This window comes from Acyrthosiphon pisum, chromosome A3 (assembly GCF_005508785.2).
Source record: "Acyrthosiphon pisum isolate AL4f chromosome A3, pea_aphid_22Mar2018_4r6ur, whole genome shotgun sequence".
NCBI lineage: Eukaryota > Metazoa > Arthropoda > Insecta > Hemiptera > Aphididae > Acyrthosiphon > Acyrthosiphon pisum.
The window spans coordinates 24,865,046-24,877,054 of NC_042496.1; the positions used below are offsets into that span (position 1 = coordinate 24,865,046).

Genomic DNA, 12,009 nt, shown 5'->3' on the forward strand with positions numbered 1-12,009 from the left:
GCTACTTTTCCAAATCTATACAAACGTCTTGGTGTTGCATATACTTGCCAATAAGTAGTGCAACTTGTGAAAGGTCATTTTCTGCGATGAGGCGAGTCAAAACATGGTTACGATCTATTATGATACAAGAACGGTTTTCAAATTTATCTATCATTCATATTGAGAGAGACATATCAAACAATATTAACAGTGAAGACATTTTAAACGATTTTTCAAGTGCTAACAATAGAAAAATACCGTTAATATATTAAAATGTTACCTACTATAAAGTTGACTTGTTTTCTTTTTTCTTACTCTCATATTAGAGGTAAACAAATTTAGTTATAATAATAATTTATATTACATTTTTAAGAAACTAGTAAGATACTAATTACTAGTGGTTGCTATAAAATGTTGATTAGAGTATACCATTTTTATGATAGGCCTACAACATTACTCACGATAGTGTCACACATACATAAAAAAAAACAAATTGTTGTAAAGCCAATATTATGTTCTTCTCATGGTTCAGAATCTAAAATTTGTTTTGATTGTATGTTGGGACTAGGGGGGGGGGAGGATGGCGCCCTATGGGATATTTTAAGTTCATAGTTTTGTTAGGAGGGCTGTAGCCCCCCCCCCCCCAGAATTTTAACCGTAGTTGCGCCTATGTATATCAGGTACCTAATATTAAATAATATACAATGTGTTCCAGGGTGAAGTGACCGGCCAACGATATATGAATGTATACCAAAAATGATGAAGAAATATACCCTTTAAAGATTGAGTCTAACTTTTTTATTTTTTTAATAATGGTCAATTATCTTCTTTTTATCAAAACCATGCGTATCACGCATTTGTTATTATGTATTTTCATAACTTTTCAACATTTTGACGTAATTTTATTTTTATTTTAAAGCTATTTAATTGTCCTATCACAATTGACATACGCAATTAAACCAGAAATGTGCTAATTATTTTTATTAAATTAAAAAAAGAGAAAAAAGTTGGCAAAAATTAAGTACTTTTAAAAGGAAATTGTGCATTATTCCAAATAATTTATTATTAACTATGAGTTTTTGTTTTTTTATTAAAACAACTAAAATTTACTGAATAGTATGAAATTAAACGAATGACGACCAATTAACCGACTCAATCCTAGAAAAACTAAGATTGTGACAATTTACAGGAATATATTCTGAAAACCAAACTCGCAAGGTATTCTAGGTATATTAATGTATTATTCAGTATAATTTACAGCAGAATAATACAAAACAAACCCATACTAAGTAATAAATTATTTGGGATAATACATGATTTCCTTTAAAAAATGCTAATTTTTGTCAACTTTTCTCTACTTATTTTAATTTAATAAAAATAATTAGTGCATTTCTAGTTCAATCGCATATTTAGGAGTGTTGATAGGACAATTAAATAGCTTTAAAATGAAAAAAAAAATACATCAAAATGTTAAAAACTTTTGAAATTTCATAAACAAATGCGTGATATGTATGGTTTTGATAAAAAAAGTTTGCCCATAACTTAAAAAATAAAAAAATTAGACCCAATCTTTAAAGGATATTTCTTTATCAATTTTGGTATACTTTCATATATGACGTTGGCTGATCACTTCACACCGGAACACATTATATACATTAATATTTTTTTTTTTCGTAAAGGGGCCTCATTTAAAACTTTGGCCCCTGGGCCTCAAAAAGTCTTAAGGGGCCTCGCCACCACCTCTTTTTTTGTCAAAAACTACTGTCTCTAATTCCAACAATACGTGCCGACAATTATCACGATTTTTATTCTGAAAAAAATAAAAAATATTCGGATTGTCCGTAATATATACAAGGAGAAACGGTCGAGCCGCATTTTTAATTTTTGTAATTTAAAATACAATAAAAAATGTAAAAAATTCAAAAAAATTCAGAATTTCAAGCTTAAATATTTAATTAACTAAATACAATTTTAAAAATGCACCTCGACTGATGCCTCATAGATGTTGTGGAAAAAAAGAATATTTTGTCAGAATGCAAATCGAGTTAATAAAAAAACCGGGTTTTTTCTCGTTTTTTGAAAAATTGGTTTCATTTAAAATTTCCGGAAAAATGGTTTTGACAAATAACTTGTTTTTTTCCTGAAAAATTTAAAAATGTCATGAAAAAATGGTTTTTTTTCCAAAGAGCTAAAAAAGTAATGTATAGTAGAAACAATCAAATAAATAATAGTTGATAATCATATTACATACATATTATATATATACCATACCTAACTTAAAGTCTGTAGTGGATAAATTTAGAGGATTCTATACTTGATTTATAAATAATTATAATTAATTGTAATATTAACTACTAAAGCACTTACTAAAAAGTATTTACTATGTAGTAATTTCTTATTAGTTTTTAATATTATTCAATATATTTATTACCAACTCACAATGTTTAAAAATATAAAAACTATCAAATAGTCACTAGTCATCACTCACCACTTACCAGTCATTTTAATATAATTTATAAACCTATCAGCATGTTACTGCTGTAAAACCTTATTAGTTATTAGTAATTACAAATATAAATAGACAATAAGTATACAATTTTTAACATTTAAAAATATAAGTGATTTATTTTCGGGAAAATACACTCTCCCACATAAATACCAATTTTATATGGAACTACATTATTTTTAGAAAAAATATTGAAATATCCGTATTAATATTTTTAAATTTCAAAAATTTAATTTTACATTTTGTTACAATAATACATTGATAACCGTATTAACAAATGTGAAATGACAATGATGGATCTCTTTATCTATTTTTTAAAATGGTTTTTAAACAATTATCAACACGTCCTCTAACGAACAGTCCAAGATTTTTTTTAGAAATATTAATTTCTTCAATACATATGGTTCAACAAAAATTTCAATTATTTCAACAAACATTATATATTTTGTCAAAAGTTTAAAATTTAAAAAAAAAAAGCTCTGACCGTTATTTTGAGATGTTCAGAAATGTTATTATTTTTACAGCATAAAATCAAACCATCTAAACTTTAGATTTTTAAGTCTCACAATCTTGTCACAGCGGAGGGTCTAAACAGATTTTTTTTTTGACCGACTGGAACCACCTTATGCCTAAAATCTTTGAACCTTAAAAACATTAGTTTATTAATGTATAATTTTAATGATGACATAGCTGTATTAAGTCATAATTATTCTACCAGACTTAAATCCAAGCCACTCACAGACTATGTTTACGATCCACGATTTAAGATATAACTTATTATTATTATAAGTTTTATCTTAGTCCGTGGTACTATCTTACTACTATCTTAAATCATGATATAAGCCATAGATAATTTATAGAAGAAGGTTATTCTTTTATCAAAAAATCAAACAATATTATAAAAAACATTTTTTTTATACTTATTATATGTTCAATTTTTGGATGAAATTACATATTCAGTAACCGAGAATAAAGATTTATTTTGTTATTTTGTTGTAATTTAAAAATATTATTGGTGGGAACTTTAAATTTTTATGTTTAGTTATATTTTTTTTATTTTTGAATATTTTTATATTATATTAAACAAAATATATTAATATGATAATATACAAATAATATAAATTCAACTTACCTGCGACCGTATTAATAATAACAATATAAATATTATATAAACTATCCTGGGCTAACAAACCAGCTCTGTTCAAAATAGTTTTTTGTATAAAATTATATTATATCATTGAATTCAAACCCACTTGTGACTTGTCATTTACTGTATAGCAGAGAAACACACAATTACCCTATTTTTTTAACTTGGATTTTTTCTTGTTTTTTTTAATCAAACTATCAAATAAAGTATATTATAAAATATTTTACAAAAAATTTAAAATAAGCAATATTGTTAATGAAGTATCAACAAACTAATTTCTAAAAATGTTTTTAAAAAATTATAGACAAAAATAATTTATGTATTTTAATAATACATTATTTGACAATTTATTATTTCAAAGTACATAATTTAATTGTTTTTACATGACAAACTTGTATTCAATTGAGTAATAACTATTGGAAACATCAAAATGATTATACAATTGGATATACATAACCATTTTATATAATATTATACTTTTGTGCAGCTTCCATGAACCATGAAATATGAAAAGCTTTTAAATGTTTCATATTGTACTTTATAAGCCTATTTGAATCCATTGTATATAATATAATGTTAGAAACATGAAACATTTCATCATTATTACGGCAATGATATGGTATTATATTAGTAGGGCAGTCTTCTGGATTAGGCATACGTATTAACAGCTTAGCTCCGAATTCAACAACCAGTTTTTTTAAATTTTCAAGTGTAAACTGATTCCAACCATTACTTCCACATACATGTATGTTTATACCATCAAATAATTTTGGATACTGTATAACAAAAATAACAGGTAATAACATTTTTTTAAATACACAACAATTCTGAAGTTTAAAAAAGATATAATTTAACAGAAACATTGAGAAACATTGAGAAATAGTCACCATGCATAACTGATAGATACGCCGGTAAGAGAAAATTTTCGATTTTTTTTTTTTTTCAATTATTGCTAATAAATAATTTTTTTCGGTGAAAAAACTTGAATATGTAATTAAAGGTCCTCATAATTCATAAATTGTAATAAGTGAATTAAAAAAAAAGTTTGAGCTAAATTCATATTAATGTTTTAGGCGCGTCTAAAGTTAGAATTTTGACAAATGCTTCCACACTGTCTTGTTACTATTTTGGATTTAAAATTTTCTTTTTCTACCTCAGTATTTTAATAGTATTAAATTCTGTAATGATGTATAAGCTTAATTAACTATATATTTACCAGTTTTTGTTTGCTTATTCGTGATATCTTTGGGCCATTACAATCAGTTAACAATGTTGTTCCACTGACTTCATAATCTTCAGACTTCATAAGTTTATTTTTGTCTAATGAGTCAGAAATCCCTAATAAAAGAGTAATAAATTGTAATAATATAATTTTAAAATATTATACAGTTATATATAATACTAGTCAGAACAGATAATCTATTGATTCAACCATAGAATTTCTTGGGTTACCATTTATTATACATGGTAAAAATTTAGCTTATATATGAATAAACAAATCCCAATACAATAAATTAAAAAATGTTTTTTTTTTTTTTTGAATAAGTCGTATTGAATTAAGTTAGTTGCTAATAATTTTTTTTTTTTACATTTATTGGTTTATAAACAATCCGTAATGATATTTACAATAAGCATAATATTATGTGCGAAAAAAATATATAAACACAGAAGATGTGGAGACGTGAAGAGAGAAGTTACCCTGCAGTAACACTCAGAGCTAATAATTTATTAGTTATTTTTAAGAGCTTTTACAAATTGAAGTATACTTACAATTTTCGTTGATTATAAATAATCCATTTGCTATGCCAGTTAAACATTCCAAATTAACATCACAAGTATTATTTTTTGTTTTTGGTACAATTATGTGAGTAACTTGAGCAAATTGCTTTTCTTTCCTTAAGTCACATAAATACATAAATAAATTTATAGTGAAACCGTAATCAAAAAATTTAATATAAATAAGAATCAACATACCAAATATTTTGAACTAATTTAACATTGAATTGTTTACAAAATGTGTTCACAGTTTCATTTTTTAATGAAACATTATTTAGGGCTATGATAGTTTCATCTGATTTATAGTTAGTATGGCAAATTTGTGTTGATTGACACAAAACTAGATTTTCCAATAACTCGGATACCTTTTCTTTATTAAGGCATCTAAAACATTTAAAAATTATTAAGATATACGTAATAATTTGATTTACCTTCTATTTATTGTAAATAATCTTAATTTAGTAGCACCAAATATTTTTAAAAAATCAAGGACTATGTCTTGTAAATTTAATAGATTCATCGCTCAGATGATAAAAAAATATAATGAGTTTGCTCTTAGTTTCTTTTAAAGTGGTAATTTTCTCACCCATAAAAATTGTATTTGTAAAACACATTATTGTAAAATCATTGCCTTTATCCCTCAGCTCAGAACCTATTATAATATTATGTACAAAATACAATAATAATTATATTATTGTCATCAGTAATTATTTATTATTAGAAAAGTATGTTAATATAATTAATATTAAATAGTTAGTCAAAATTATCAATGCAATAATTTACTTTATCTCAAAATAATCTAACTTACAAGAAATATTCGAATACAATTTGTTATACTTATATATGACTGAAGATAACTTATAAATTACTGTAGTCTGTAAGCTATTTAATATTGAAAATAGTCTCCTGTACAATTTGCTATATTTTAAATAGGTATGGTGTACGATGATACTAACACCATAGTCAACAAGAAATGTTTAGTTTAGGCACAGAGAAATAGGTTTTGGTTTTTAATGACAAACGCCTATAGTCAAATGTGGAGATTGATTGCACAGAACAACTATTAAAAATGGCTTTATATTAAGATATTCATAGAACGTTTTGTTGCCTAAATCATTGTAAATATGTTTTCGAAAAAAGCTTTCACAAAAGTTTGATAACCCCATAAAGTACTGTCCAGGGCAATTTCCCTCCTTTTATCTACTCCCCATAAATTCGCCACTGTATTTTTGATAAATATCATAGTAATTAAATATTTAGGCTATTAAAAAATTTTTTACCTAATAAATAGTATATTTAATTAATAGGTAACCTATTCCTTATTAAAATTAATTCTTACTTCGCATTATCACCATACATATTTATAAAATTTGCATCAGCTCCATAATTCAGAATTGTTTTTGATATTTCAAATTTACCATACTTAATAGCTGTATATAATGGGCTTTCATATTCAAAACCAGGAACATTTAAATATGCACCAAACTTGATTAATTCTTTCACAATATCTAAGTTCCCACATTTCACGGCTTCATGCTTAAAATAGAATTTAATGAACACTGTTTTTATACCATAATAATAAAACATTATATTTATCAAAATTATTACCATGGGTGTCCATCCAGCGTTATCTTTAACATTAGGATTGAAACCATCTTCAAGCAATGAAACTACTAAATCTAATTTCCCCTAAAATAGTATATAAGAGTAACTATATTACGAATAAGTTAATAGATAATTTAAAATTATTCAATGGTACACAGTAATCATGGGCAGTAGGTTACTATACTTTTTTTAATGTCAAACTCTGGTTTTAACACAAAAAAAAAAGGATAATAGATATCAGAAAATAATTTAATAGCTTATATTTTATATTAACGGTAAGTTCAAAAAGTAAATAATTAATATTTAATAATATTTTTGTTTGCTTGATCACTTTTGACACTTGCTACCAGGGCTTTGCACCCGAACGTAACCCGAAAACCGAAACCCATATATACAAAACCCATTAAAAAAATTAATACCCAAAAAAACACCCAAAATAACCCAAAACCCGAATTTCCATTTGGGTTTACCGGAAACCCGAATTATTGAAAATTAAGTGGCATATCAATTTGTATGTATTTTTTGCAACTAACGCGACTAAGAAGGTAAGAAGATAGTAGTGTAAGTATGTAACGCATTACTCAATTTTTTTTTTGTAACTAACAATAATTAATTAAAAATTAAAAAGACCTTGATACTAGATGATTGTTTTATTTTATTTCACAATATTCAATAATAGACAATAGTAATTGTGTTGTCAAAAATTCTTAATCAAAAATAAATATAACAAAGATAGGTTTAGTTAAAAATTAAAATAATATTTAATAAGCCAGAACTTTCTTCTGTAGAAAAAGGTCTAAGTAAGTACTAAGTAATAAGTAATAAACTAATAACTAATAAGTATTAATATTTTATTTTTATTTTTTAATATTTTTATTATGTTTACTTTAAATATAAAATCAGATTACTATATCAAATTTGCATTGAAAATCTCATGTTAATTGATATACAACATGGGTTTTTTTCAACACCCAAATTAACCATAATTAACCCGAACAAATTTCATTTAACCGTAACCAGAAAAGTGTATTAACCCGTAACACCCGAATTCAATAACCCGAAATTTCTTTCAACACCCGAAACCCGAAAAAATGATTCCGGTGCAAAGCTCTGCTTGCTACATTTTCCACAAAAGTGAAGATATATAACAAATAATAATTAAGAATACTTTCCAATCAAAAACATTAATTTTTTAAATAATAAAAAAAGTTTGATGGAAATTCTATAAATTTGATTTTTACCTTGGCACATGCTGAATGTAATTTTGTTTCTCCTTTACTATTTCGACTATACAAATTTTTGCTAACTTGTTTTATAGATTCATTTAAAGCTTTGACGGAATTTTTCTGAAAGAAAATTGTAAAAAATGTATTATCATATTTATGAAATATTATTTATACATTTTGCATTAATAAGTAATAACTAATAACATATAATTGTTTTAATTAAAAAACCAAAGATTTATATACTAAAATACTGGAGCATGATTCATTTTCGGTCGAAAACATAGCTCACAACTATAATCATTTCGCCCAATATAATTTTTTGATATTAATGTTGAAAGCAGATTTGAATTCTTCACTAAATTATCTATGTTTTGACAATTTCATTTTTCTGATTTTTAATTTTTTACTTAGAAATTTACTAACAAAAAGTGTAAAAATAAATCATATTCATAACTAAAATTTAAATACTTTGGTATATAATATGAAAACTGCACGACAGTTAAAGCATAGTAAATTTAGAAGAAAATTCAAATCTGCTTTCAAAATTTAAACCGGAACATCCTACTGAGTGTAGTGATTGAAGTCACTGGCAGTATTTATTGAAAAAAAATGTTTGTAATTTTATAAAATAATAATTGGTGACATGTGCATACGCATAGGTAAAATGACAAAGGTAATATGATTGAATACGTTTTTGGTACTACGAATTACACACACTAATGTTCATTTACTTTGAACACATTCACAAGCCCCATATAACTTGAAATTTAAAATACCTAGTTTTTACTCCCTAGAATGGATTACGTTCCAGCCTCCTTCAAATGGTTTGATTTTCAAAAGCAAACATAATACAATGTTAAGAACAACTGTTATTTAGTAGCTTATTATTAAATGAAATAAAGTATATAAGGAGATCCATTCAACTATCTACACTCATTATTTTGAAAAGTTTTGAATTTTTTGAAAATTATTTTTTCATTGTAAAATAACATTTATGAGAAAACATTATATTTTTAGGGTTCTGTAGCAAAAATCGGAACCCTTATAGATTTATCATGTCCGTCTGTCTGTCCGTCCGGGTGTCACAGCCACTTTTCTCCGAAACTATAAGAACTATACTGTTGAAACTTGGTAAGTAGATGTATTCTGGGAACGGCATTGCGATTTTCACACAAAAATAGAAAAAAAAAATTAATACATTTTGGGGGTTCCCCATAATTAGAACTGAAACTAAAAATTTTTTTTCATCCAACCCATACGTATGGGGTATTTATGGATAGGTCTTCAAAAATGATATTGAGGTTTCTAGTATCATTTTTTTTCTAAACTGAATAGTTTGCACGATGGACACTTCCAAAGTGGTAAAATGTGTGCCCCCCTCCACCATAACTTCTAAAATAAGAGGATGATAAAACAAAAAAAAATATGATGTACATTACCGTACAAACTTCCACCGAAAATTGGTTTAAACGAGATCTAGTAAGTAGTTTTTTTTTAATAAATAAATAATAATTATAATTTGTGCAGGGCGTGGCTTGATCGGTACTGGGTGCGGAGCGCGCGGGGGAGAGGTTCCCGACTGCGCTTATCCTAGAGGGTAATATTATTATAATATTAGATAAGACTTCTGCTGGACCTGGTGGTGGGGCCAAAGTTAGTGCCGGCCGAACGAAACTACTTATTATTTATTATACTTGCTGCTACAGAACCCTATATGTTCGGTCGAAAACATAGCTCATGACTTCAATCATTACGCCCAATATAATGTTTTAATATTAATGTTGAAAGCAGATATGAATTTGTCACTAAATTATCTATGCTTTGACAGTTTTATTTTTTTTACATAGAAATTTACTAACAAAAAGAGTTAAAATAGATCATATTAATAATTTAAATTTAAATTTAAATACATTGACATAGAATATGAAAATGTATGACAGTTAAAAACATAGTAAATTTAGAAGAGAATTCAAATCTGCTTTAAAAAATTAAATCGGAACATCCTACTGAGCGTAGTGATTGATGTCACTGATAGTATTTTTTGAAAAAAAAATGTTTGTAATTTTATAAAGTAATAATTGGTGTCATGGGCATGCACATAGGTAAAATGACAGACGTATTATGATGTGGTGGGGCCAAAGTTTGTGCCGGCCGAATGAAACGACTAATTATTTATGATACTTGCTGCTACGGAGCCCTCCATGTTCGAGTCCGTCTCGCATTTGGCTGCTTTTTTTATTTAAATTGGTCGCCTCTTTAAGTTACTCTTATTTTAGACAGAATATAGACATAATAATAATGTATACGCATTCAATAATTGTTTAACTTAATAATAAATAAAAACATACATTATTATTGGTATTTGTTTTTCTTTCAGCAACACTAGGAGAAGGTTTTTCTATTTTCTTTTTTTTCGATTTGTGCTCAGAATCTGTTACTGAATTTGATCTTTTTAATAGTTTTGTTGATGCTTTATCTAATTTGTTATGAGCTTGCTTATTGGATCGCGTACTTCTAATAGATTTTGAAGAAGTTTCCAAACACATATTTGATATTTTTTCACCAATAACACTAGAACTTGCCTGAGCTGGATACAATTTATCCTATAAATTTGTATATTTTAAAATTAAATATATAAAAATGTTTTAATTCTATACTCCATTCATGTTAAGAGGAAGCCATATCTACGTATATTGTCTCTATCTTACATAATATGTGTAACATAACAAATATATATACTGAATTCTTACTACAGTTTATTTATAATAAATATTAAAAGAAAATTCACATATTATCGAATTTGTAGAAAAGAATTTTAACCTATGCTTGAGCGAAGAGTTATCTTTTCAAATATGTATTACAATGCACTTTCGGTAATTTGAAGTACACAGGGGAAAAAAATATTCTACTTACTAAACATTTTGAGTTTGCAAAATCTTAATGTGTTATTGTTATTTGAAGGGGAATTTTATTTGTTCGAGATGTTGATAATTTCGAGTTATGATGGTTCGAGTTACCAAGAGTCAACTGTATATGTTATTATATTAAGTTATACCTATAAATATTAAAATTGAAATTATTGAAATTCTTCAAGTTATATCTTATTATAAAAAATGTCAAAAAAATCCTGCTCTTAAGATTAACTAATAATTATAAATAATCCGTAGAATTTAATAAGAAGATTTGCTTTGTATATAAGACAGCGACAACAAAACCTTCGCGGCCAAATTGTGCACAATTAATTGACTAAACATTGTACAGTCTCACAAATGGTTAGGTTAGGTTAACTCAGGGGAGGTATTGTCTGACCACAACCTGACAAAATCCAATTAGCCATCAAGGGCCCTTCTCCCTTAATGTAAATGGAGTATAGTGCATAACATCACTCACAACTTTGTCGTTTATATTAATTTTAAGGTTATCTGATGTGCTTTCTTTCACATCACCAGTAATATCTGAATTTTTCAATTGATACCCAGTTAATATAGAATCGATAGCTGATGAATTATTCACCAAATTTGAATTAATTTAAATCATTAAACAATAAACAAAATTAAAATAAAAAAATAAATTATAGATGTTATTTTATTTAAATACCTCATCAATTTCTTTCTTGTGATCATTAGTTGAATTTCCAAGAGTATCATGTTTCGGAAAAGTTACATCTGGTGATGTTGATTTTTTATTTTGAACATTATTTACCTGAAATATTTAATATAATTTACAGTTTAATAAATAGTTAATAATCTATAATGTAATCATAATTAATA

General features: G+C 26.1%; 1 protein-coding gene across 2 annotated transcripts in view; it reads right to left on the minus strand.

The window, feature by feature from the left end:
* Window positions 1–3,943: 3,943 nt before the first annotated feature.
* The window catches only part of LOC100166770 (BRCA1-associated RING domain protein 1), an 18,233-nt gene continuing 10,167 nt past the window's right edge, over window positions 3,944–12,009 (minus strand). For both annotated transcript variants that reach the window (XM_029491317.1, XM_029491318.1), the window contains exons 6-14: window positions 11,837–11,941; window positions 10,588–10,842; window positions 8,255–8,359; window positions 7,017–7,097; window positions 6,748–6,944; window positions 5,607–5,792; window positions 5,403–5,527; window positions 4,849–4,970; window positions 3,944–4,408 (exon numbers count right to left, since the gene is read on the minus strand). In XM_029491317.1, coding sequence (XP_029347177.1) covers window positions 4,094–4,408; window positions 4,849–4,970; window positions 5,403–5,527; window positions 5,607–5,792; window positions 6,748–6,944; window positions 7,017–7,097; window positions 8,255–8,359; window positions 10,588–10,842; window positions 11,837–11,941 — 1,491 coding nt within the window. In that variant the 3' untranslated portion in view covers window positions 3,944–4,093. The remainder of the gene's footprint in view (window positions 4,409–4,848; window positions 4,971–5,402; window positions 5,528–5,606; window positions 5,793–6,747; window positions 6,945–7,016; window positions 7,098–8,254; window positions 8,360–10,587; window positions 10,843–11,836; window positions 11,942–12,009) is intronic.